The sequence below is a fragment of the Xiphophorus hellerii genome, chromosome 8, assembly GCF_003331165.1.
Source record: "Xiphophorus hellerii strain 12219 chromosome 8, Xiphophorus_hellerii-4.1, whole genome shotgun sequence".
NCBI lineage: Eukaryota > Metazoa > Chordata > Actinopteri > Cyprinodontiformes > Poeciliidae > Xiphophorus > Xiphophorus hellerii.
In genome coordinates this window covers 25,632,235-25,658,629 of record NC_045679.1, presented here as the reverse complement: position 1 = coordinate 25,658,629, position 26,395 = coordinate 25,632,235, and the positions used below count along the sequence as shown (strand labels likewise).

General features: G+C 39.5%; 2 protein-coding genes across 7 annotated transcripts in view; both read left to right on the top strand.

The window, feature by feature from the left end:
* Window positions 1–14,480, top strand: part of clip1b (CAP-GLY domain containing linker protein 1b) — a 36,351-nt gene extending 21,871 nt beyond the window's left edge. For 3 of the 4 annotated variants that reach the window (XM_032569181.1, XM_032569178.1, XM_032569179.1), the window contains 8 exons: window positions 421–527; window positions 5,341–5,416; window positions 5,586–5,629; window positions 8,304–8,409; window positions 8,484–8,649; window positions 8,736–8,788; window positions 8,896–9,008; window positions 9,791–14,480. In XM_032569181.1, coding sequence (XP_032425072.1) covers window positions 421–527; window positions 5,341–5,416; window positions 5,586–5,629; window positions 8,304–8,409; window positions 8,484–8,649; window positions 8,736–8,788; window positions 8,896–9,008; window positions 9,791–10,025 — 900 coding nt within the window. In that variant the 3' untranslated portion in view covers window positions 10,026–14,480. The remainder of the gene's footprint in view (window positions 1–420; window positions 528–5,340; window positions 5,417–5,585; window positions 5,630–8,303; window positions 8,410–8,483; window positions 8,650–8,735; window positions 8,789–8,895; window positions 9,009–9,790) is intronic. The other variant, XM_032569180.1, reaches the window with a different exon arrangement.
* Window positions 14,481–16,202: 1,722 nt separating this feature from the next.
* ccdc62 (coiled-coil domain containing 62) lies at window positions 16,203–26,390 on the top strand. Of its 3 annotated transcripts, XM_032569182.1 has the most exons (13): window positions 16,205–16,627; window positions 16,742–16,782; window positions 16,940–17,071; window positions 18,156–18,348; window positions 18,976–19,142; window positions 19,991–20,092; window positions 20,177–20,348; window positions 21,039–21,140; window positions 22,118–22,206; window positions 23,002–23,102; window positions 23,309–23,447; window positions 25,628–25,807; window positions 25,897–26,390. In XM_032569182.1, the coding sequence occupies exons 1-13, from the start codon at window positions 16,570–16,572 to the stop codon at window positions 25,960–25,962; spliced, it is 1,542 nt and encodes a 513-aa protein (XP_032425073.1). In that variant the 5' UTR covers window positions 16,205–16,569; the 3' UTR covers window positions 25,963–26,390. The 3 variants fall into 3 exon arrangements, 2 of the variants coding, with proteins under 2 accessions (XP_032425074.1, XP_032425073.1); XR_004340082.1 differs by lacking the exon at window positions 25,897–26,390 and having other exon boundaries at window positions 16,203–16,627; window positions 23,313–23,447; window positions 25,628–25,792; XM_032569183.1 differs by lacking the exon at window positions 19,991–20,092 and having other exon boundaries at window positions 16,203–16,627.
* Window positions 26,391–26,395: the final 5 nt, after the last annotated feature.

Sequence of the window (26,395 nt, the reverse complement as noted above, 5' to 3'; positions counted from 1 at the left end):
TAGTTTTTCCCTGCTGTTGAATGTCAAATACCTTTGAAGACATTATTGATGACAGTAATAAATATCATGAATAGTTAACTGAAACTCATGTTTAGCTCATTTGTGTTTATTTCTCCAAAGTGAGGTGCTGAAAAGTTTGAAAACTTACCTTGAAGATTCTTAAAGTGCGTGAATTCAGTGGGAAAAGTGTGCCAACACTGGATAAATGTGCTTGCTTCGCACTAACTTGCTGCTCTTTCCTCTCTAAGCAGGAGAGGCGGTCCATTACTTCCACAGCGGCATTAACAGTCGTAGAAACTTTCTTTGCCCCATAAGTGTAATAGTTGCATCATGCCCTTCCCACCATAGAAAGCAATCTAAGTCAGCGGGGATGATGCCACCGAAGTTAACGAATTCTCTCTACTTTGGTCTCCTCTTCAGCTCGACACTTTGAAACATCAGAACTCCAAATACCAGGAGGAGCTGAGCCTGTCGAAGGAGCGCAGCGGCGCCGAGAGCCTGCGGATCGGCATCCTCTGCAAGGAAATGTGAGTTCCCAGCATAGCTGATGTTTTTTCCTGCCTCTGTCGGTGACCCCATGCCTGCGAGTTCATTATGCTGGAGCTGTTAAATTTACCTCCAGGGTCTAAACTGCAGATGAAAAACTTATCTGGATTTTCAAGCTAACTAATATTATGCCAAGAATTCAGCTAATGTGATGCAACCACAAACTACGTTAGGACTTAAAAATAGAAAAAAAAAAAACCTTTATTAGCTCTACTAATGCCAAATGTTTTATAAAGCAGCCCCAGCTGTAGCTGTAGGTCTCCGGGGAGATTATCCATCTTGAAAATATGCTATAAAATAAGCTAGAATACACTATTAGGTGATTATAAAAGCAATGAAGTATAATAAAGCGTAGCTCTCCTACCTTTACATTTATTTTTATTAACTGCCAGTCTGTGTTGTCACTGAAACCGACTGAAATTATAGGCACCTTTCACATGTGTGTGTCTCGATAAGTTCATGTCCAAGTTACATTTCTTTAGTTTTGTAGCACTGACTATATTAGGTCATCCAGACCTGTTAAAGTTAGTCAAAAAAAGCATTTTAATTATGTTTTTCTGTTTAAAAACAGCCACTTCAACCAGAGTGGAAGAAAGTACACAGAAAATGTTCACTAAAATTACTGATAAAAAGCTTCATAATTATTATTTATATATATATATATATATATATATTTTAAAAAGGTTTTGCCTCATCGACATCAGCTGTAACGTTTAGGTCTTGGCCTCTCAATTGGAAATTCAACAATTTGAATTTTAGCTGAATTTTGATCTGTGTTTAAGTTTAATGCTGTTCCAGATCCTCTATGATTTCTGTTTATGGGTTAAAGTATAAGAAGCATTCTGCATTCGTTTTCCCCAGAACCATTCAGCCTTCCTGTTATCTGCTAAAAGTATCCATCCATCTATCCATCCGTACATCAGTCCGTCCTTGCTTCCTTCCTCTGCTCTTTCTTTGGATAAATAAGAAAAAAACCTTAAAAATCAGCATTTGGATCAGTGACAACACTTATGAAGTGTCCTTGGACTGCGTTTATTTTTACTCTGCTTCATGCTTCTGTTGATCTCCAGCCTGACGCAGAGGTTTATTTTTAGATTTTTCTGCTCGTGTGAATCCGTCATGTGCCCCACGTGTGTGTGTGTGTGTGTGTGTTTGTGCTCATGTGCCCCATCCTGCCACACCCCCCTCCCAAGGCCCCCTCTCTTAGTCATCAGGAACCTGAGCTTGTGACGTCAGAGCTCCAGATTGATGCAACTGGCTCGCTCAAAGCCATCAATTTGAAACAAACACAGCAATTCGACAAAACCAGCCCAGTAACAAGGCGGTGTCGTCTAGTCAGCTTCTAGTAGGTCTAAATAATTTAGATGAAGTAAAATGTTTAAATGGACAGATCGTGTTGAATCTCTCCATCCTTCTCTTCCTCCATCGCGACTTGTCCTAACAATGTGCTCCTCCATCCTTTCCACATCCTTCCTCTCTTTAATGTTACGTAACCGCTCTCCTCCTAGGACCGCCTGGCTCCGGCACAGCCGCTTCTCCCGCCGTGTGTGTGTGTGTGTATGAGAGAGAGAGTGTGTGTTACTATGCATTTGTTTGTTGGTGTTGAAACAATGAGGCTTTCATCTTTCTGAAAAAACGGCGGTGTGCACTGCAGCTCACATGTGGGCTTTGTGTTTGTGTGTGACTAGTTCTGCTGTGGTTGAAAAAGTAGAAATGTCTACACAAGGAAAGACAGCAGTTAACATTCACATTTAAACTTGGCTTTACTGGATGTTTTCAGCTGTTTTTATCAATAGAGGCACATTAATGAACATCAAGAGGTCCAAAGTAGGGACAGGAGATATAGACCTAACAAAATCTCATAGTATTTGTAGAAATAATAATTATAGTGTAGATAAAAAAAAAAGTATTTACAACTTATTCGGTGTCTTCTTGTAGCCAAGTGTCCGGCTGTGACAGCATCTGTTTACAACAAGAAAGGTTGATGTGTTCAGGAATTGACACGAAAAGGGTTTTTGAAAGGGAATTTCATTGGACATATTTTTGTCATTAAGTTTCTGCAATAATTCAAGCAATTAGTTACAGTTTCTATTTTTGTACACAATTGAACTTACAGATGACACTATGACAAATTTTGCTGGGCAAGGAGTGAGTAGCTTAACCTGTTGAGGAAATGAAGTAAGTAAGTAAGCAGAGTGCAGAAGTTTATCAGACTGTAACAAGGATCCTATCAATCACACATCCCAGATGATTTGCACTTGACTCACCCTGCAGTTACAACAAGCGACAAGACGGAGCTAAAAACGGGAGAAGTTACTCTGCTTACTTAAATGGTGGCCCGAAAAAAAGGAGTTTAAACTCGATAAAAGTTTGTGAGGTTTACATCAGGCCCTGGCCTGTGATTAAAGTTAATTAGTTGAGTTGGATTTTGTAGGCCTGATCTAAACTTCAATGTGGACGCCTTGAATCTGGGAGGTAGAGAGCCACCTACTGTAATTTCTAATACGGGACTCAGATTTCACAGAAGATCAGGAGACTCTGCACACAGCCCTGTGGGATCCCACTGATTAGGTGAAGACGTGTGAAAACCAACTGTTACCTTTTGGTTGAGTTATTCCTTAAAAACAGATATTGATGGTGTGAAAGAAGACATATTTACTCTCCATGTATTTCAAGTCTTAGTTCCTAACTCATGTAATTCCTCAGCACTTTTATGTTGTTGCTCTTTCTGTTGCAGAAAAAGCAGGTTTGTGTGTACATTGGATAACATATTATGACAACATTGCATTCCATAAGCTTTTTTCTTATTATGGTTCATACTTGCAAAATCAAAACCTATATCTGACATAATGTGTCTGTCAGTAGTAATACTAGCTAATAGACATATTGTTGAGAGTAGCATAAAAGCTGAAAATGATCTGATCTTGACCTGATTGGTGCTTTCAGGAACAAGGAGAGGCAGCTGAGATTTCATGTGTTTGGTTATTGATCACAACAACCTTATTTTGATCGTTGTCTTTATTTTCCACGTAATTCCATAAGAATCTGTCTGCCATTCATGCAGCCTCAAAAGGATAAATACAGGCTTTAAGATATCACAATTACTGGTGTGCAACAGATCTAGGTTGAATTTTGTTTATCCGTCCGAATGAGTTGGTATGCAGGGTGGATAGCACATTACAGAGCCTGGAAAGGCATATTTAGCACGGCGCACATTTCCCTTACCCAGTGTGCGTGCTGCCTGCTGTGGTACAGCGCTGGAATTGTGGAGAGGCATGATGGATGTGATTAAACGTCATGCAGCCAGATACTTCACCCAGCTGGCACCCAGAACATGTTATTAGTCTCACGTAGCTCCAGTGATCTGCCTCTGACACAAATCCATAGAGCGACCCACATGGGAACAAATCTCAATTTGCGCAGGAAATCGTTTGGTTCCGGTATCTAAAAATATCTGGGTATTTACGTTCGCAGACAAAACGGCCCTTTCATGCTGCGTCTCAGTCTAAAGGAGATTACACCATGTGAATATAGTGAGTATTTTACATTTTCTGATTGGATTTTTTGTTCTCTCGTTTCTTTTGTCATGCAGTATTTAGTTTTCTATACATGCATGTACAGCAGTGCCTTCTTGTTGGGGGTAATTCTGCTTTTAAAATCCTAATGAAAAAATAATTACAATCATTTGTTCTAATCAGTTCTATGAAATTGCATCTCAGTCATTCTCCTATGTTAATGTTTTTTCGTTACATTGCCACCATGAAAACTACCACTGTCCTGATGGTACCCTAGTAGTTAACAATCCAGACTCTCCACATGGTAGCTCTGATGAGTGTCTGCACAGGTGACACATTTAGATTTATGAATATTTAATAATAATTCCAACAATACTGGAAGATTCAAGTGTTCAAAACAGTCCAGCTGAAGAAACAACTCTTTTAATTTGTCTGTGAAATACAATGTAGAAATCTTACTTTACTACCACTTAAAATGGCTAACATGACACAAAGGCATATTGCATGAGGTCCACATCACTACTCAGTAGTTTGAAGAAGGTTTTTCCTGCTTAAACCTCATGTAGTTTGGTGAAGGAGATGAGAACTGAGCAGAATTGTGTAAAAAAAATAAAAAATCAGTGGAAAAGCTAGGAGGAGGTATTAAAGAGGTCTCAAAAGAATGCATCACTGTAAAGAAAAATTCACTTAGGCCTGTCTTGATAACAAATTTTACTAGACTCTAAATTGTCCCAATAATTATTGCGATAAATGATAATATTGGTATCATTTATCGTAACATTCAAGTGATAAAGTCATAGCGGTGCCAGTTCACCCTCTGACAGACCAAGACATTTTAATTTTGTAAAGGTCACTTAACACTGGAACTGCAAAATATTTTAGTGCTTTGACTTTTTTGTTAGGTAGAAAAGATATTTTTGTTAGCTGTTGCTCGAGTAAGACAAAGTTATTTTTGCTGAGTTCAGGTCGATATGTTTTTCCTCACAGATCAATATAAAATCATTAAACATTGATTGATGAGCGTTTATTGTGAACAGAAAATTTAATGGGTCATCTTAATTTTTCAAGATGACCCATTATCTTGAAAAATGGGTCATCAGAACCTGTGAAGGTATTTATTTGCTTATGCACTGTGTGTGTGTGTGTGTATTAAATATTTGAACACGTGAGCATCTGTCTACCGGTAACACTGACACAGATGCCACTTGCTGTCCTGTTTTTCTGACGCGGCGCTTAAACGTGTCGCCCCCTTTTCTGTTTCCTGTCTGCTCCCCCTCAGCAAGGAGCTGAAGCTGGCCTCCCAGAAGTCTCAGCGCCTGGACGAGGTACCGAACTTCTCCCAAATTCCACCTTACGTAAGCGGCTCCCTCTATCCTGTTATGGATCCGAGGGGGTTTGTTTATCCTGAAATGGAGATTTGATGAATGGGCTTTGGCCTGAGCTTCTGCCGCGAATAAACTGCTCGAGCCGAGACGGATTTACGATCTATTTAAATACGTCTATGTTTGTGTGTTTGACTCGCAGCGCAATGTGGACCGCAACGGTCAACAGCCAGACATGAAGACCAGGTAAGCAACAAATGTGCTGTTCATGTTTGCTTATTGGTTTATTCACTAGTTGAGCATTGATAGAGCTTTAACAACACTGTTGTCTATCCGTCTTAATGTTTTTGTGATGCACAGCAAATAGTTGATTTAATCTGTTTATGCTGCTTCCTTTTGCATGTTCTGCACATTTTGAGCTTTTTGTTTTTGCTGAGGGAACATCTATTGTGGGTTTGCATATAATGTTATCATCTTAAGGTTTGAGGAATTGTGAATTTGAATAAGATCTTTATTTATAAAGAGTAAAATGTTCAGTTTTAAATGTAATTTTTTTTTTTTCGGCCTCTTTTCATGGGCTGAATTTTGGTTTTTGTTTAAGCCATAACAAAAACTGAAAACATCTGGAAAGAAAGCAGCTGTGAACATTGGCTCTGCGTCAGCCAGAAAGAGAAACTTATGCTCCGTAATCAAAATATTTAAACGGTTTCTGAAGCTTCTACGCAGAACCTCATAAAGTGAATATTTTAGAATGGGTGAGGAGATCGACGACAGGAGGTGAGTACGTAGTTTAAGATCTGAGTGGAACAGGTGAAGACGAGCGTTTGTATCGACCAGAGGGAAAAGACGAAGCTATAGTCGGAGCAGAAATAACAGATGGCGAGGTAGAGGGTGTATTCAAGCGGACTTGAAAAAGGTGGATGTGATTCAGTGAGACAACGTCTCTGCTTTCACTCCGACCTGTTTGGATGACTGGAGCAGAGATGTTTGTGGACAGTTGGCTGGATGAAGCTTGTTGGAATTCAGGCATAATCTTTGTTTTTTGTAGTTTGCTTTGCAAATGCAACGCAGCTGTAAGCTGATTATACTTCATGTTCAAATTCATATTTTCACCTAAGGAAAGGAAAGCAAAAGCATTAAGCACTTAGTTAAAAATAAATAAATAATGCTTCATTTTGATATAAAATCAAATTTGAAGCCGACTCTCCAGATGACTGGAGGTGAGGCGAAGAAACTCAACTTTAAGCCGAGTATAGAAACCTGTACATGCATTATTTTTTTTTTGGTATTATTTAATGTTCATACATTTTGATTGAGAGTTTCTTTTGAAAAAAAAAATCTGCATTATTAGATCACCATATTTTGGGTTAATAATTTTCTATGCTTCACACTTTACGGTTTAATTTGGATTCTTGCAAGTCTCATAATGTCACAGTCTAACTTTCCTGTCTCCAAGCTTGAACTTATGCAAACAAAACAGATGAAAATGTGGTGATGTGATGGTGAGACAAACTTCCAGCAGCTAATTATTTACCAAAAACGTTTCACTTCTTACGCCTTTTAATGGACAACATATTGGATCAGGAATGGACTAGTGATTTTTTTTAAGAGCTGTGTGAGTAACCATGGTTGCAACTGACAAGTTAACTCAATTAGTAGCTAATAATCAGAGAATCTGCTCAGATAATCAACCCACAGTTAACAACCACTTAACGGGCCGTGGTTATTATTTAAAATTGACATCTTTGAGCTTTACATCATGTTACAATGAAACAGCAATTACAAAAACTGAGAGTCTGCTGAGCTCATCACACAAACTACTTCTTAATCCAGACCGGGCAAGAACATTGTTAAAGACTTAATGGAGAACGTTGTTGTGATGACTTCGTGAAGGTGGAGTGTTGGAAAGAGCAGGAGCCTCTTAAAGGGACAGAGGCCCAATTCCACGGCGTCCAATTGTGACGTCAAATTTCTTTTAAGTCATATTTGATATATGCAGCGTTTTATAAGAACTGAAGGTAACATAGTTCTGTAAAATGGCACTGTGTGCCTGGAAAATATATGCTACTGTCCCATTAGCATACATACCAATCATAGCTTGTATATTGTAGTTTTAAAACAGTTAGAAGAAGAGTGATGTAAATGTATTTCCTTGTCATGACTGTACTGTACTGTAAATGTTTCACAAAACCTGATTGGGTCTTTCTTGTAAGCTAAGGGAAAACGTAGTAGTCGTCTTTCAGCAACTAGTTGTTGCCACGATGTTTCAACAGCACTTTCTCTGGAATCTCACACATTGAAATGTAGGAATATTGTCATGGAAAACTGTAGTGGTTTAGGAAAATGTCAACTTCTTAAAACCTCAGTATACCTTTTTACAGAAAGCCAGCCCATGCTGCACCAGCTGCGTTTCCATTTCAAATGTGCGCAAAACTTTGACAATATTTTGCTAACGTTGAAAAAAAACACAATTTTGCAAACGTTTGTACATATGGTAAGTCATTAAAAAACATGCTGCGCCATCATCCTCCAACTACTTCCTGTTGTTGTCTTTTTTGTGGTTTCTGCCAGTGGCAACATCCAGTTGTTGATCATGTGACTCGTGATGCGAAAAAAGTGTTGTCATTGCAGTTTTGTGAAATAAACCAATTTTGATATGGCCAAAAAACAAAAAAAGAGCTCATCCTAGATCCAAACATTTTTTAAATAGAAGATCGAGAGCTTTTTTCAAAATTGCTCATTTATTTTCGAAATTTCAAATTGAGCAAATACTAAATGGCCAATGCAAACACCGCTTCTGATGTCTTTGTTCAGTGTGTTTTTATTTTGTTAATCAAGAACCATTTCTGGTTTTGGTTAATCGAAGCTCAAAGTTTAACATGCTTTGTAATAATACTGCTTCTTTTTTTTCTCTGTACAGAGAAGCTCTTTCAAATCAAGATAAGAAGGGAGATGCGGCTCTTCAGAAATCCACGGGAGCTTTAATCTCAGACAAAGACAGAGAACTGGAAACTCTGAGGAGCGAGGTACTCCCACCAGAATGCCACCTTTCAGTCGTTTTTCTGTCGCAGGTGTGGAAAATCTTTTCCGCCTTTCGCAGATTGCCGTGCTGCGCGGAGAGAACGCCATGGCCAAGACGCTGCAGTCGGCTGTGGAGACGTTGGAGAAGGACAAAGCTCAGCTGCAGAGTCGAGTTTGCACTCTAGAGCAAAGGCTGATGGGAAGCCAAACCTCAGACTCTGAGGGCAAGGAGGCTCCCCCATCAGGTGAGCAAATATTTCTAATAGGTTTTGGATTGTAGCTTGAGAGCAGATCAAAAATGCATCGCTTTTTTGTCCGGACGCTCTCGCAGGCGATCCTGTCCTGCAGCAGCTGAGAGAAGAGAAAGAGTTCGCTGAGGGACAGGTGAGGCCGTCTGCAGACACTTCAATAGATCCAAAAAGATTCGTTTCATCTTGTGCCCTATTATGGCGCGTGATTTAAATAATTATCTATACGTTTGGCTCGGTCAGATCAACTTCCTGAACAGCGTGATCGTGGACCTGCAGAGGAAGAACGAGGAGCTGAAGATCAAGTTGAAGAAGCTGGTCTTGTCGGAGTTCAACGGAAACGACGGGACAGACGGGTAAAAAAAAAAAACACCGCTCAGCTGCTAAATATCACTGTGGATATAAATTTGAAGGTAAATCCTTTTGGTTAAAAACTAAAAACATGTCACGCTAAAGCTTATTGGATAAACCGCAGAGACTGAGGTTCTCACCGCAGATCTTCATAAAAACACATTTTCTTCCTGTAATTTTAAGACATTTTTACTGGTAAATTGCATCTTTTTTATTCATTCTGACTATATTCCTGTAATTAAAAATGAATTTTCTTAGCCTTGCCCTAAAGTTCCCCCTCAAACAAATCCTAGAAGAGATGATTGAAATAAAAGCTGCCTTTGAAAATATTTGCAATTTCTTTTTTAGAAAAAAAAAAAAACGAAAAAAAATTGAAAAATTGGATCTGGTGTGGAAAAAAAAATGTAAAGATTTTATTTTTCCGCCGTATCACCAAGCCCTAAAACTCTTCATTTTGTTGCCAAGCTTAAAGCGGAACTTAAAAAAATAAGTGAACCTCGGATCACTGAAAACAAACTGACGCAGCAGAGCAGTGGAGACAGAATGTAAAAGTCTAAATGTTCTCCTAACCTACTTACCCTTTCACTGTTCTTATGTTGTTATCCAGACTTTTATAAATGACTGAGGTAAACGTTTAAAATGTAAAAACAGTCCATTATCCTCTATAAAGTTACTGCCTACTCAAAAAAAAAAACAAACTGTATGAAGCAAGCATCACTCCGTAGAGCATCTCCAGCGATAAATCTGTTAAACGGTAAGTCGGTTCTCTCGTTGTTCTCTCTGACAGGTTCGAGGAAGCGGTACCAAAGCGTAAAAAGAAGTCGGCTCCTCGACTGTTCTGCGACATCTGCGACTGCTTCGACCTCCACGACACGGAGGACTGCCCCACGCAGGCGCAGAGCCCCGACTCCGTACCTCACACCGCCTACCACGGCAACCCGGCCGACGAGCGGCCCTACTGCGACATCTGCGAGGTCTTCGGCCACGCCACCGAGTTGTGTAACGACGACCAGACTTTCTGAGGCGCTCCGCCGCCGCCGCCCTCCCGCTCCTTCGCCTGATGCATTTCTTTCGCTCCTGCTCCAATAAATTCCTCAGATTATTTCCATAATGTATTTTTATACCGTGTTGATGCGTAGAGCTGCGATCGACTCTCCTGACGTAACCAGTTTGGTCCTCTGAAAGACGGGGTTCTGATTGCGATGCAGAATGCTCGTCCAAATACGCTTCGTCGGTGCAATATTGATGTTTTTATCAAATGAAATTCGCTTTCTGCACTCGTTTTTTGTTGTTGTTGTTTGTTTTTTTTTACATGTTTAGACGTTTTTGTTCTTTTTACTAAGTGAAAGTGATTTTCCACGTGTCGTTTCTAGGCTTTTGTTTCCGGCAACGAGGTGATGCAACTTAATGGCGCACAGTTGAAACTGAAGGGAAACAAAGATCTGCACTGTTTCCGTTAACTAATCAGCAGCACTGCCACATGACGCATAAAATAAACGATTTATGCTCGGTTTTTGTAGTTAACGTCTTGGTCCGGTTTAAACGAGGGTGAGTCGAGCCTATTTTTTCTCATCTGCAATAAACGCGATACATAAGAGCGTATAAAAATAAAACACTCCTTGAAACACGTGAGGAAAAACTTTTATTAAAAAATAAAATCTAACAAATGTAACATTAGAAGTTGAAATGTAGATATTTTGTTTCAAGAGAGCAGCAGTAATTCAGTGTAAAAATCTTACATAGGAATATCTAATTTTACATACAAGAAGACAATAATTGGAGCACAAAGGGAAAGTCGACAACATTTATGGAGAAGAGGAAACCAGATTCATAAATTCATACGCTGTTGTCAATTTGGAAGAATATTCTTACGACTTCTCCGCATTTTGTTACGTTATAACCACAAACTTTAATGTTCTTTAGCAAACCTCTGGCCCTCAGGAGCTTTATTTATGCTGAGGCTCAGTAACACACAGATGGATTCTATTCTCGTATCAGCGAATCTCTTGGACTGGATTTTATTTTGGGGCATCGGAGCGATCGAGGCTGAATACGAAACTATTTGTAAATATTTGCCTTTTCACATCTGAAGACAATTTGCTGCAGTGAATTTTATTCTGGGGCGTTAAAGTGAAGAGATTTGAATACAAATATAGATTTCTACTTGTTAATAAGAAATGTCGGTTGTCGTTCCAGGTCTTTTTTTCTTTTTTTTGCTCCATTTCATAAAATCCCATTAAAGTATGATAAGATTTGTGGTTATAACATCAGAACATGTGAGGAATATGAATTAATTTGCAAGACATCAGCTCACAAATCAGGCTTCGTAATGATGCTTATCTTGAAACATTTTCCTATTCTGGAAATATTACTAAATATAATATTACAACTTTATCCACTAAATATACCTTCATAGCACATATTTTGATCAAAATATCAGCGATCTTCTATGTATCCTTTGAGCACAGATTTATTATTTAACCATTTTTATTTCGGAATCTATGACTTATTACGATTTAAATTCTATATTTTTTTATTAACGGCTGCGTATTTTCTTCCGCAATGTTACAACGTGTTTATGAAAACATACCAACTTTTTGAAACGCTTGTAGTTTGACCGACGTCGGCACCGAATGGTACCTGATGGAAACGATGGGTGATGTTCTACTCTTGGCCTGTAGAAAGTAGATGCAGAACGCATTTGGGTGGGGAAAAAAAAACTTAACCGACGGCTTTACATTTAATGCTTTACATTTCTGCGACAGCTTTAAGGGGAGCTTTTTGTCGGAGCTTGCTTTAAGGTTAAGATTTCAACCCTCTAGTCCGACACGCGTCTCCTCAGCCTCTTGTCTTCTAGGTCAGGGAGGAACATGTCTGCGTTTTCGCCTTCCTGCGCGCTGCCGGCGAAAGTGACGGGAGGTTTGATGAAGTTACGTTTTGTTATTTGTCTCCTGATGTTTTGAAAGCCAGCGACCGTTCTTACAGGGAAATAAGCTAGCACTGGTGAAGTTTAACGCCTGCAGTAGGACTACTGTAGTACAGGAGACGGACGTGGCGTCCAGCCTGGTGTTGCTGCACTCTCCACTTTAAAGATTTGGTGTTTAAGCAGGCTGTGGTCTGCAGTTGTGACATTTTTTGTTTTTGTTTTTGGGAATACTGCTCTCCAAAGCTAAGAGTCGACATTTAGGTTGTAACGCTTATTCACTTTCAGAACTAGAAGAAAATTCAAGACATTCTGTTCTTCCTGTTGTGATTTGTAGATTTCCGTATTTCGACGTTGCCCTTAAAGCTACAGTATGTAACTTTATATATAAAAATCAGTTTTTTTACATGTTTGGTAAAACTGTCACTATGTCCTGACTGTATGGTATGAGACAGATAATCTGCCGTCTCATCCAACTTCTTTCTAAGCTATTATAGCGATCTGCAAAAATGCACAGCTCCCGGTCAAAAACAACCAGAGCCAGTAGGAGTGTCTTAACGCTGTCAATCATATTCCTGTACTCGCTGCTAAATGCGCTAATGGTGCGTTCACACCCAACACGTTTTGAGCGTCAGACGCGTCTGGTTTACATTCAAAGTCTCTATGGAGTGTCGGGTGTGTTGGGTGCGCTCGACACGTCAAACGCTCCAAGCGGTTCAAATGCCGCCTCCACATAGACTTTGAATGTTACCCAGATGAGCCTGATGCTCAAAACGCGTTGGGTGTGAACGCACCACTGTGGCAGAGAAACAGCTCACCGTTACAGGAAAACGTTTTATCAGCCGTCTTCGGCGGCCATGTTAACTAGCCTTAGCATTCATGGCGGGCAGACGCTGTAATGTAGCAAAGAGCAAGGAGGGGAGTGTGAACGGTGCATATGCGAGCATGATTGACAGCGCTAACACCCTCCTCCTGGCCCTGATTGGTTGTTTCTGACCGAGCGGTGTATTTCTGTAGTTAGTACTAGAAGGCAGAAGTGTTGTTTTTTTAATAGTGATAGTTTTAACAAATATGTAAATGTGTATTTCTTATAAAATTCACATACTGGAGCTTTAATGCTTTTTGTCTTGCCTCAGCTAATCACATGATGATTTAATTGAAATAATGCTCCATGAACATGATGGTTAGAGACGGTGTGTGTATGTTGGAACTGAAATTGTAATGTTTTTTAATTAAGTAGTACATATATAAATAATTTAGCTAAAATAGAATGGGATTAATACCCAACAAGCATTTATTTAGTTAAAAATACACCTAAGCAATATCTAAATGCTCCTGGCCAGATGCATATGGCCCATACATATGTAGACTAAAATTGGTATGTATTTGATCTAGAATTGAACATTTTTTATGTCTAATTTCGGTTTTTCAATATTTATCAGGAGTCTAAATGTAGACTTGCTTGAGCCTAGATTAACAAGCAAAAAAAACTTTAAACATGTGCTACACAAAAGCACAAATGCAAATAATACGATTGTTTATGTGTACCGCTCATAGTTTTGTTGTCGCTGTAAAATGTCCTTTTTTTAAAAATCCAAATCATGATGGTTTTATGAGCAGCTTGATGACAGAGGGGCTGTTTGAGACTTTGTGGTTCTGGTTGGAAATGAAGGTGGATGAGGAGCTGCAGGTATTTTCCTTCCATTAAAATTTACCCAGAAAGCATCTTCTGTTCATTTTGACATTCCAGATAAAAGTGTGCGTTGCTCCCATCCACCAGCACAGTAGAAATTTGGAAATCTGTCATATTTACCACAAATGCTCAACAAAAATAGTCTTTTTATGAACATAAAAGAAAAAGAACGTGGAACAGTTAGCCTTTGTTTTTCCTAAGCATACTTTTGTCTTTTTTATTTTGCTTTATGTCATGTTTATATTTATTTTCCAGTTATAAATATTGGTGTCATAAACGAGCTTTAGCTTTGGAGCTCAATATTCACTCTGTGCTCTAGTTGAGCAAAAGCTAACAAGCTGCTAGCTTGAGCTTTTTGTTGAAGGCTTCACGTGCACACGCAGATTTTCTAAGGTGGAATTTAATTTTCTTAAACTAAACTCCTGTAGCAACCACCTTTGGACATGTTTTGTTCTAAAGCACAAATTTTTTGGATCATATTGAACCTTCCCGTGTAAAAGTGATGCAACGAACTGTTGGCACTAGTCTCTGTAAATACTAATCAGAGGTTTCCTTCTGACGCATGTGTACACGGTGCCATAAAACAGAAATACAGCTTTTAACGTGTGCTGCATTTTTATTTTTCTGCCAGTTAAGAAGACTGAAAGTATAGAGGTTTACACTCCCAGTGGGAAAACGGTTTGTAGAAAACTGTATGCGTTGTGTACTTTTCAAGTGATGACTCTAATTGTTGGTGTAATGTTTTATATATGTAACATCTGCACAGACAAGTATTTTACAGACATGGATATGATGTAAAATGTCACTGTTTTCTATGTACTGTATATTCCTGAACGGTCCAATAGAAATTCTACGACGGGTTTTCTGTTGTCCTGATTTCTTTTTAGCTTTTCCGGCCGTATCCATTAGCATCTTTTAGTCTGCAGGAACAAGATTAGCTTTTATACAAGAGTCTGAATTAAAAAGAACATTTAAACATGGGTAATTCCCTTAAGTCTCACATAACATACCATCTGCACAGTTAAATATTTGGCATGCATCAATAATAGTTTAGTTTGACATTTTCCTTTTAATCGACACAAATGTAACACAGAAGTAGCAACACCATTTCTTTTTGTATTTCAAGCAACAACTGTCACTCTTCTCAGTTTTTCAAAGATCAAAATTATTTTTCTTTTATCGTTAAGTAATCCTCATACTTGCTGAACAGCTTTTTAAATTTTTTTATTTCTACGGCTATTCTGGTGATTCTTTGCAATCCCTCGATCAGACTTATCTGTAAACTGTTTTTTCTGACCTCATTAGATCAAATGATTATTTTTTTTAAAAAGTGTATCAATGCTTCAAAAATGGACATTTTGTTCAAACACATTTTCCTGATTGTACTAAATAATTGAATTCGCCACTTCTTAGCCGTTTTATAATTTATGAGACATGTTAAACATTGCATTTGCAGCATCGTAACCTTTCACCTCAGCTATCAGCAACGATTTTAAGTGGAGAGGAATAACGAGCCTGGTTTTTTTCCCCCCCTACGTTAAAAGGCGAGTAGCGGTTCCAGCTGATAGGGTATTTCTCTCCATTATGTGTGTCCAAACACTAAATGACTATGTTCGCCAGTAAAAGTTGTACACTGCAATGTTTACTAGCATTTAAGACGGTAACCCTTTCCATTAAAAACTCACAGTGAGTGCAGCATGGCATGGAGGCACGCATAGATGCTCTTTTCTCAAATACATACAATGAGAAGTCATGGCAGAAACAATAATCCCAAAGCGTCATGCTCTGTGGTCCCATTTGAGTTTCAGCAAATTCCAATAGAAATTAGAATAAAAATGTGAAGCAGGTACAAAATGTATCTGTAGATTGTCACAGCGTGAACATATGCTCATACATAAATAACTATGAGAGAATAACTATTTTACAAAGCCTTAATAAAACGTGAAGACATTTATTTAATGTGGAATTTACAAACCCAGTTGTCCCCAGAGTTTCTATGGAAGATTTTCTTCTAAATGGCGCCCTCTTGTGTTCAATGAAAGAAGCTCAGAAAAAAAATCTAATTTGATTTAAGCAAATCTTTCATAAAGTAATCCTTGAGACATGAAGTTCATTTACAATAATTGGCTTGGCGTTGTAATTGTTTCAAATACCAGTGGAAAAATGCAACAAACTGGTCCGTAGTCATAAAAAATAGATTTCCACAGATAAATCATGTTTAACATGTTTTTCAAAGCAAAACATTAGTAAAAATAAATCCATTATGGTCATTTTTCTGAAAATATTATCTTTTCACAGCTGTCAAGTCTCTTTCCCGCCATGTTCCCGTATTATTATTTCCCAGTAAATATCCAGTATTACTTGATACATTATGAATTTACGTCTTTGTATGTTGTTCAAATGTTATTATGCTCAACATTTATTTATTTATTTATTTATTTATTTATTTATTTATTTATTGCCAAAATCCCTTTTGGCCGTTATTCTTTAGTGACGATATTGACGAGTCAGAGAGAAAATGTTCTTTTATTTTGAAATTTCCCCGGTATTACTCTGAAATGCCAGGCTGGACGAGCGCTAATGACGTCACGTCTTTGCATCTGTACGTCATTTGTCTCAAAAGTTGGTGAGACGCTTCGTGGAGCTCAAGGCAGCAACATAACCTGTCGCATTATTTCTACTACTTCGTTTACATTTACAATATTTATGCTCCATCGCCTTCATACTGTTAATCCGCTGCATTGGTTTAATCTAGATTATTTCACAGTCAGGTTTGCGTCAGTAGAGGCTGCGATACGTTCGCTGTGGTTTAGTATTTTAAAGCCAGCTGTCCGCTTTTCCTCTCCGCTATGCCGTCAGCCGACGCTCAACCACGAGAATGACGCCGCAGGAGAATAAACACGCGCTGAACGTGGATGTGACGTAAGGAGCGGGAATCAGCTGTGACATCATGGACGGCAGAAGAAGACTGTTTGCCTCCGGCGACAGCGCCTTTCTGCGAGCAGACGGTAACCAGCTGACGCGTCGCCGTCCCCGTCCATTGAAGCTGCGGCTCCACCGCAGCGTTTTGCCGCTTATGATGGACTTTTTTCCAGCCATGTAACATTCATTGTTTGTTTCAGACGGCCCGGCTTCACTGTGGCACAGCACTCCAGTTAAAGAGGTCTGGCTTTTATTGTTGTCCTGTCAAATTTTGTGCCATTTCCGGTCTGGACATATTCAAAAATGTGCACAACTTCTTAAGAGGCCCAAATGATTGTGTCTTTGGGTTGTGTTTCCTGGTGATAACCAGAAGGAGTGTGTTTTCTGCTGGTTTTCAGAAGGGTGGTGGTTCTCCACTTGATGGCAAACAGCCATGTGGTCCAAGCAGAGGTTCGCCAACACAGTGGGTCCAGAGTTCTGCTGGAGTCCCAACAGATTCCTGCTGTGGTCACAATGTGCAAGGTGCTGAGGTCAGGTCCAAACTTGCTTCTGTCTACATCTTATTTATCACAACAACGGATGACAAGTTGTTGTTTTTTTGTTTTTTTTATTGATAATTTAAGTAGAACATATACTCAGACTAAAACATTAAGGATATGTCTCTACCAAATATGGGAGGAATTTTAAAAAAACCCATAATGGAGAGCTAACAGTTAATGTCATGAAAGTTCAGTAGTGAATGAAAGGAAAAACGCTACACGCAGCATGTAAACTTATATTTTCAAATGTATTCCATTTAGATTTTAGTTTCAGAATAAAGTAATGGAGTATGTGTATAAAAGTGGTAACAAAGAGAAATTGAATATTTTATATAGTTGTACATATCTATTTTTAGGCCTGTTGCAATAAATAATAAATCAATTAATTGCGCGATAAATTAAATTGAAGTCAAAACATTTCCATCTGAATGTTTTATTGTTTCTCTCTGGGTGATAAAAGTCTTCAGTCTGGAGCTTTGGTCTCAACTTTCACCTTTTTTGGTTTTTTGAAGGACAGTTTTGTTTACAGAGATTTCATCATTAATTTTAATTAATTTTCTTTGTTGTTTCTGTTGTTTTATTTGTTTTTGGATAATTAATTAAATGCCCTCCAGTTCCAGTGTTAAAAGTTCACTAGAATTTAAAGCTTATTTAATCTTTGAGATCGTTTTGCCATTACCAGTAATGTACTTGGAAATTATCTAAAAACAACAATATTATCATTTATCGCAATAACCTCTGGGACAATGATCTGTTTCTGTAAATATCTTGACACAATTTCATACAGAGTGTAGAGAAGGAAGAGAAGATGGATGGATGAATAGTTAGATGATGGACAGAAGGTGGAATATTAGCAGATGAATGAATGGATGGATGGTTAAAAAACTTTCAGACGATGGGGTAGAGTACAACATCTGGAAATAGAAATATATTTCCATATTTACCCATACCGTTTAAAACACATACAGTAAATTAAGTTCAGTTCTTTTCCAGACTGCTCAGAAACCCGGACGGTCTTGGTTAATAAACTAATAAACCTGACTGCTTTCTTCCTCTTTTGATGTTTTCCATGAAGCTTCCTGTGAAAGACCTGAGTAGCTCCACCATCCAGAGGCAGAGGAGGGAGCTCCAGCTCCTGATGGCCGAGCTGAAGGACAGAGAGCGAGAGCTGAACGCCATGTCGGCTTCCCATCAGAGACAGCACCAGGCCTGGGAACAAGACCGCCAGACTGCACTGGTGCTGGAGCAGAGGTGTTCTCGTTTGGACGGTGAGAGCACAGAATGCCTTTAAAGGGCCAGTATTGTGGAAAATCGATTTTTTACATAATACTTTCTTTACATCATGTTATAATGAAGCAATCTGATTGGAGGATCGGATTGCTTTATGTTCAAAAACTTGCTTAGAGCGTTGCCGTGATTCTTTCATACATGGCAACCATTCAGCTGTGCAAAACGCCTGGGTGGACCTAGCTCCGCCTTCAAGACGCGACTCCTCCTTCGACAGATTCCAAGCTTCCGCCACACAGAGCAGCCCTCTCCCACAACTTCCTCACTCGGCCCCTTCAGACTAGCCAGCAGCAATTAGCAAACACCTGATGGAACTGAGCATCTGCCGAACTAATTATACGAGCTGCTGCTCAGTGCAAGGCTGGTAAAAATAGAGGAGCCATGTTGGAATGACTTCCTGAAGGCGCTTTTGAAAAATGCATGAACTGAATTACACCAACACACAGCAGAATGAGAAATTGTGCAAGCGTTAATCTTCTGAGACCAGTCACTATTATTTAGAGATGAATCTGTTTTCATGCAAAAAATTTCATCTCACCTGATGGCATTTAGCAAACGCCACTTGTGTGTGTTGCGTGTGTGTTGCGTGTGTGTGTGTTTTCTCACAGATGAGTTGCAGAGGTGCAACGAGGTGATGGGTGTCCTGACTAAACACGTGTGGGTTGTGGAAAGCAGAGAGAAAGAGGCGCAGACGGAGCTTGGTGATGCTAAGCAGCTGCTGTGTGAGCTGGAAAAGAAGCAGCAGCAAGTCAGCCAAAAGTGTCAGGACTACGAGGTAACGTCTGTCCGCCCCGTTGTACAGCTGCTTGTATTCGCAGTAGTGGCGGGACTCGATTAAAACGTTTAATGGAGCTAATTACAACGTCTGTGGTACATCAAAACATGAATATCGACAAAATAATAAACGTGTTCAATTCAGAAACCCCTTTATTCTGCATGACTGTTGAATAAATAGACTCAAGAACAAATATATTTGTTATTTTTATGTTATTCAGGTTATTCAACCATCAGAAAAATTTGTATTCTACTTATTTGGAAAATGTGGACTGTGGATGCTAACATTAGCATTGGAGGTGTCTGTGCTACTGCTACATGTTTAGCACTGATGTGCTATTTTAGGCTTGAATAATTTCACTGATAGGCTAACTCCTTTCAGCATAGCTTGAACATGACAATAGCCTTTTCCAGTATCCAATCAGATTGTGCTTTGCAGCAAAAACTAACCCCCAGTGGGCCAATGGGAGCGGGTCTGTCATCCATTGCTGCTGGATTTTGCTCGTGCGTTAGATTAGCGGCTGTACCAGAAATGTGCAAACACATAGACTCTGGCCAGACTGTTTGCATGTAAAAAAAAAATGTATATGCAATTAATTGCCTTAAAATTTTTTTAATTTATATTCTGTCAATGTGAAAATATCAAATTATGGTGGACCTTCACAATTTTACAAGAGTTTGGAAAAATTGTGACTTATGCTGCGTTTTTGTTGTACTTCCAATTCCCTCCCTTATCCAACCTCAGTCCCATTCAAACAAATATTTTTTTAAATTTTTTGGAGGCAGCCAATGAAAAAGAGAGGCTGGAAAAATGAGGCCTGGTTTTAAGTGGTTTGTGATATTTTCCAGGCAAAGAACCAGAGCCTCAGCTCTGCTGTCATGGCTCTGTCCACACAAGTTGGTTCTCTGCAAGTCCGAGAGGAAGAACTGAGTTCAATGCTCAAGCTAAAAGTAAATCCCTCAGACTCATAACTTAATCCAGCATTCCTCACACATGTGACGTTATTATTACTACTCCGTGTGTGTCTCTGTCAGGGCAAAGACGTGATCGAAGCCTCCGGTCGCAACCTGGAGCTGTCGGCGAGGCTTCAGGACCTGGAGACGTCGCTGGCAGAGAGTCGCTCTCGGGAGAACAAGCTGCTGAGAGACTTGGAGGAAATGAAGCGCCGTTACAGAGAAGCTAAGCACGAGGTCTCCCAGCTCAGAGGTAACAAACTACCACTTCAGTCAGAAAACGGTGAGAGCTGTTAGTTTTTACAGGAGAAACAAATCAGATTTCCCAGTATTTGACGAGCCGATCACCAATCAGAAAAAAGAAGACAATGATTTCAAGCATGTTGGTCAGTGTGTGGACTCTTTCACAGCTTCATCTGTAATGATGTGACGTTACTGACATGACGTTTTCTGATCATCAAAGAACAAAATGTAACTTCGCAACTGGCTCATTCTGATAAAGTTTTGAAGAAAATAACATAAAAAAGCTGTTTCTGGGCTAAGTTATCAAATATGTGGACGTAGTTTTTATTCCTTGAGTTAACTGCCCTTTATGCTGTAATGGTACACTGGTTTCTTTCATGTGAACAAGTAAATAAAAACACAGTAACCTTACAAATGTGTGGAAATGCATTTAATGAATACAAATGATATTTTCCTTTCGAAAAGTTGAACTATTGTTAAAGAAGGTTTTAAAAATTGTGATCCGGATGAATGTGTTTATTTCTTTTTACAAGTTGTAGTTTCTTCATCTTATTATCCAGAACAACTGAGAGTCTTTGTCTTTAAAAGGACGAACCTAGAGGCTGGTTGTGTGCCGGACACCGTAAACGGATCAGTTGTATGTCCGCATGTTTCTTGACCGAGATGTTCGTGTTTAATCTGCGTGTCGCTGTGTTTGCAGCGGAGCTGCAGCAGCAGGTGAGTCAGAGCAGCAGGCAGAGAGAGGAGATCATCCGTCTGAAGCAGGAGCTCCAGCTGCTCCACACCGACCTGGCCCTGACTGGTACGTCACATGACCAGCTTCTTTCTCTATAAACCCCTCAGGTTGAGGCAGATTGATATTTCACATCTGAGAGATTTCAATTCATCAATATATTACCTGAAAGTGGTCTCAAAGCTACAATGTTATCGTTTATCGCAATAGCATTGTAGTTTTGGCTCACATTGTTCGCTGCTTCAGTTAAACACTTCATAATGCTGCCAATACCAAATGGTCAACCACACTCACAAAATGGCCACAAGATAGAAATAAACATTGGCTACTAATATTGGCTCAGTTTTACTCACTGATACTGATGTTAAAAAATGACTAAAAATGGCCGATACCGATGTAGCGCCGATACATCGTGCATCCCCAATCTAAATGTGATCTTGCTGAACCTCGTTTCAGTGTTTTTTAATTGTTTTGTTATAGTTAAATGTTAAATTTAGTCACATCAGTAAATTATTGTGACATTAACATTGCATATATTAGCTTAAACTTAACCGTACTACAAACGTTTTTTTTTTCATATATCTAATCATCCGGTGTAATCTGTAAAGTTCATTTTCTTAGCTGTTGTTTCATTATTACCATTAAATTAAACATTTCCTGTGGTTGTGTTTTCTATGTTTTATGTCTTAGAGTGAAATCCAATTTTTTTGCTAAGTACTTATATTCTATAGCTCAGTATGTGTTACCTTCCTCATGTAGCTGGATTTTCAAACATTTTGAAAACCATGTATTATTTCTCTTCCATTTCAGAATTCTGCGCTGCTCTTCGTTGGGCAATCGCATCAACTCCACAAAAAACATGTGGCGGTTTGCAGTTGTAATGTAATAAAATGTGAAAAGGGTCAATATAGAGCTAAAATAAAATTCCTCTCTCTTGTTCTGTCGCTTCAGTTTTCAGCAGGTCTGTGATTTCCATCTCTAGCAGCCGTGTCAGAAACCTCAGATTGTCAGATAAAGTCCAACCTGCTGATCTCTGCTGTTGACAGGCGAGGGCGAGAGCTGGAAGGACGAGCTGCTGGAGCTGTCTCGCTCCAAGCAGGAGCGCATCATGTCGGAGCTGCTCTGCCTGCAGCAGGTACGGCGCCGGATGACAGAGAGCAGCCGCCGCTAAAGTTACTGAAGCGCTCTTGTGTCTTTTCCTCGTTCCTCCTGCCCCGTCTGGAGGTGATTTTCCTGTTCGTCTGCATGCCTCGCTGTGTTTCTGCGGCGCTCTCACTCTCACTGCGTGGCTCCGGTTCGCTGTCGCGACCATAAAGGCTGCGACTGCAGGCGTGACGTTAAATGTACAAACACAGATTAAATCCCGTCTTTTCCTCTGCATCCGGGGGGTCAAACTCAATTTAATTTTGGGCCAAATCTAGATCATGAATGTTCTTAAAGGGCCGGTTGTGCCAGAATCCATTGCTAAAACCCGTTAACGAACTGTTAAAATATAAACACATTCTTAAAATTAAATAATATTAAACATCTTTTCAGTCCCTCCAGAAGTTTGCAATAGTTTTGGGGATTTTTTGCAAATTTTTGATTTGTCAAATCAAATTAAGAATATGATTTGAGTCTTTTTCAGGTCTGAATATGTAGGAAAAAATATGGACAAGAGTCGTAATTCTTAACTTCATCCTGCATCCCATTGAAAACAATCCATCTATCTGTTAGTCTGCCAAACTTTATACATTAAGAAACACCTAACATTAAACTTCACATATTTATATGAATGTTCCATCAGTGTCTAAGCGTAGATTAAAAACTCAAATTTGAGGCTGGAGAAATGTGGAACTTTACCTCTGACCGGAGAAACGTGCTGCACTTTTCATCGCGAACAACACAAGAAGGAGCAGCAAAGATCTTTCTGCTTGTGTGTGTTTTCCAGGTGTGTGAGAACCAGAGGAGTGACCTGCAGCTGCTGCGGCTGAACCAAGAAAGCACACAGAGAGCTCAGAGGGAAACACACCATCAGCGACTACCCAGCAGGTGACAAGAAAATCAGTTTTCTTACCTCATACCTCCAGGACCAACAAAAAAATCTGAAATTAGAGAATTTTTTGAGAGAAAGTTTTGATCTGCTAGAAGACGACAATCATTGCTGAATGTATCTCAAAGTTAGAAACATCAGAGTGAATGTGGTGGAGCGTTGAATCCTGCAGGTGTGACCGGCCTTAACGAGCTTTGTGTCCCAGCCAGGACGAATCGGCCTGTGACTGTGCGGATGTTCGGTCCCTGCAGAACCTGAGACCTGATCTTGAAACCTCACCAGCAGCTGCTGGCGTTCACGACTCCAACAGCAAACCTGGAGGCTTTCCAGCAAACATGACGGATGTAAGATATTTGATAAAACCTGTTTTAAAGGGACAGTACTGTGTAAAATCGACTTTTTTTTTTTTTCAGTTTTACATCATGTCATGTTATTCCCTCATCAAAAACATACCTGGAGTGTTGCTTTGATTCTTTCATGCCTGTTTGATAAATCCCTTAATCTCCCATGGCAACCACTCAGCTGTGCAAAGACGCCTGGGTGGACCTACAGTGTAGCTCCACCTTTAAGACGCAGCTCCTCCTCTGAGCTGCTGTGTCCAAGCTTCAACTTTCACATAACAGAGCACCAATCCCCTTGCGATTCCCCCAATCAGCTCCTTCAGACTAGCCAGCAGCAATTAGCAAACACCTGCTGGAACTGAGCTCATTGTAGGAGCTGCTTCTCAGTGAAACGCTGGTAAAAACGTTGTTAAAGGGTTAAAAGAGGAGCCATGTTGTGACGACTTCCTGAAGTTTCAGAAAGAGCAGGAGCTTCTTAAAGAGACAGAGGCCCAATTCCAAGGTATTCAATTACAAAGTCAAATTTCTTTTAAGTCATATTTGATATATATACACAACATTTTTAATATTTGAAGTTAACATAGTTACTTTATTGTGCTATAAAGTAATACCATATGCCTGGAATGTACATAATACTGCCCCTTTAATAAACAACAAACTCAAATTTTTTACACTGTACAGATAGCATTTTTAGTTTATTCTAATCTGAGTGTTTGTGTCAAGAATGTGTTTTTAATATCTGTACGAATGAGTAAACCAAGGCTTGGTATGAAGACTATAGAAACAGGAAGCAACATTTAGTCTTTGTCTCGATCCTGAAGGTAACAAACCAAACCCTCAAAACCTTACTGAAACATTTTCACAGCCAAAGGCGACGACTTCATGATGGTTTTACATATTCAGCTTCACATTTTGTCACATTGTTTATAGTGTTCAATGTGAAAGGCCAGGGATCCTAGAGAACCGTTTTCGCCTTCAGTCCGGCTGCATAAAACTTCGGACTAGAGTTGCAAATTTACATAACCTTTTGTAAAAAAAAATCTACTATAGGAAAATTATAGTAATTTTAAATGAGCCACCGCTTTATCAGTTTTTTTTATTTTTAAAATAAAGCAAAACATAAAACATTTACAAAAATCAAACATACATTTTCCCCTATGGGATGCTTATTTGGGGAAAACTATGTAAACAAAACATGCTGCTAATTTCCAATGCAACGACGAGGAAAACAAATGTTACTGATAATAATTAATCTTGTGCAAGAGTTGCAAGACGTTTGCCTCTGCTGAAAGAAAGCCAGTTGCCATGGAGACACAGCAGACATGTGTTAAGGATGGTGGGCTGGTCACGATGAGACCAATAAGAAAGTTCCCAAAAAAAAGGTCTGTGTAGCAGGAAATGGGATGCACGATATATCGGCATTAACGTTGGTATCGACCGATATTAGTCATTTTTTTTAAACATATCAGTTAAATAAAACCAGGCCGATATCAACAAACGATATTTATTTCCATCTTGTTGGAGGAGGAGGGGACTGGTCATGTGACAGTGATAGCAGGGTGTTTAACTAATCCAGAAAAGCAGTGATAAAGTCAGCAGAGTGGTTTATTCTTTTAATTAAATTTTTTTAGGTGCCAAAAGAAGGGGTGCACCGATAAATCAACCAGCTGATAAATCAACCAGTTGATAAATCAACCAGTTGATAAATTGGCCCCAGTTTCCTTGATTTTAAGAGATTGGGAGATCTTGCTATATCTAGCAACATTTCAGACCAAAAAATGAATATCGGCCAAAATCAGTATCGGCAGGTCAGGCTTTTTAAAGATTGGTAATCAGTGATTGGCAACAAAACTGCAATCGGTGTTGAAAGGATAGTGAAAGATATACGGAAATATATAATATTGGTAAATAACGGTAATCGGCCAAATCAGTGATATTTATATCAGATATCAATATCGGCCCAGATCATCATATTGATGCTTTCTCACGGGAAGCTATCACTGTAACCAAACCATCCCCACTGAGAAACATGGTGGTGGCAGTATCATGCTTTTAACAGGGACTGGGAATCTGGTGAAAGATCAAAATGTTCAAGGGATTTAAACTGAACATATAACATACGAAGTGCTACTCTGGAGCTTAATGCTTTCTAACGACTGAGTCTCTTGTCTGCGTCTCATCAGGTTGCCGATCAGCTGTCAGCATGTTCTCTACAGCAGGCGTTGGGCAACTCCAGGTTGCTTCCAGGAGCTCCCGAAAGCAGCAGCAGCTTAAGACGTCACGTCTCCACAGGTTGTAAACCCGACTGTGGGACCGCTCAGCCACACACAGCCCACCACCACCCGAACACCACGATACCCGCGGTACAGAGAGGCTGTGGCAACCTGGATGGTGTAAAAGCTCCTCCAAGTCTGGGCGTGTAAAGATGTAACCGCTTTGTTTTCCCCAACAGCCGAGTGACGCTCCACCCAAAGCCTGCCTCCATCACAATGTCAGCCAGCGAGACGGAGGGGTTTGACCAAAGAGTGGATTTCCTCTATGAATCATGAACGTTCAACTTCTCCAATCAGAGCAGCGAATAACGGCGTTGTTGTGTCTGAGAAGAAGAGACTTTTGCTTTTACCTCAGGAAAAAAAAATAATAAAATGACCTCAGTGTTTTTTTTAATCTTATATTTTTAATATTTTGTACAATTTTATAATCTATTGTAAATGTACTTAGTATTTCTTTTAACCATAAGTGGTTTTTACATAAAGTGTTGTGTGAAGTGGGGGTGACGTGAAACCGGTCCTGCAGGGCTGATGAGTCCTGTGCGGTCTGTCCAGTTCCACTGCCTTCACATGGTGACTCACAGGAAATACCTAAAGCTCTGTCTTTCTTTTACGTCTTGTTGCCTGGATGATCTCACACTACTTTTTTTTAAAAAAAATAAAGATTTATCTTTTACATTC

Excerpts from the sequence above, each read along its gene's own strand:
- ccdc62 (XM_032569182.1), top strand. The coding sequence starts at position 16,570 with ATGGACGGCAGAAGAAGACTGTTTGCCTCCGGCGACAGCGCCTTTCTG. Across the intron at positions 18,349-18,975 it reads GAGGTGTTCTCGTTTGGACG|ATGAGTTGCAGAGGTGCAAC; the intron begins GTGAGAGCACAG and ends GTTTTCTCACAG. Across the intron at positions 23,448-25,627 it reads TTCCAGCAAACATGACGGAT|GTTGCCGATCAGCTGTCAGC; the intron begins GTAAGATATTTG and ends GCGTCTCATCAG.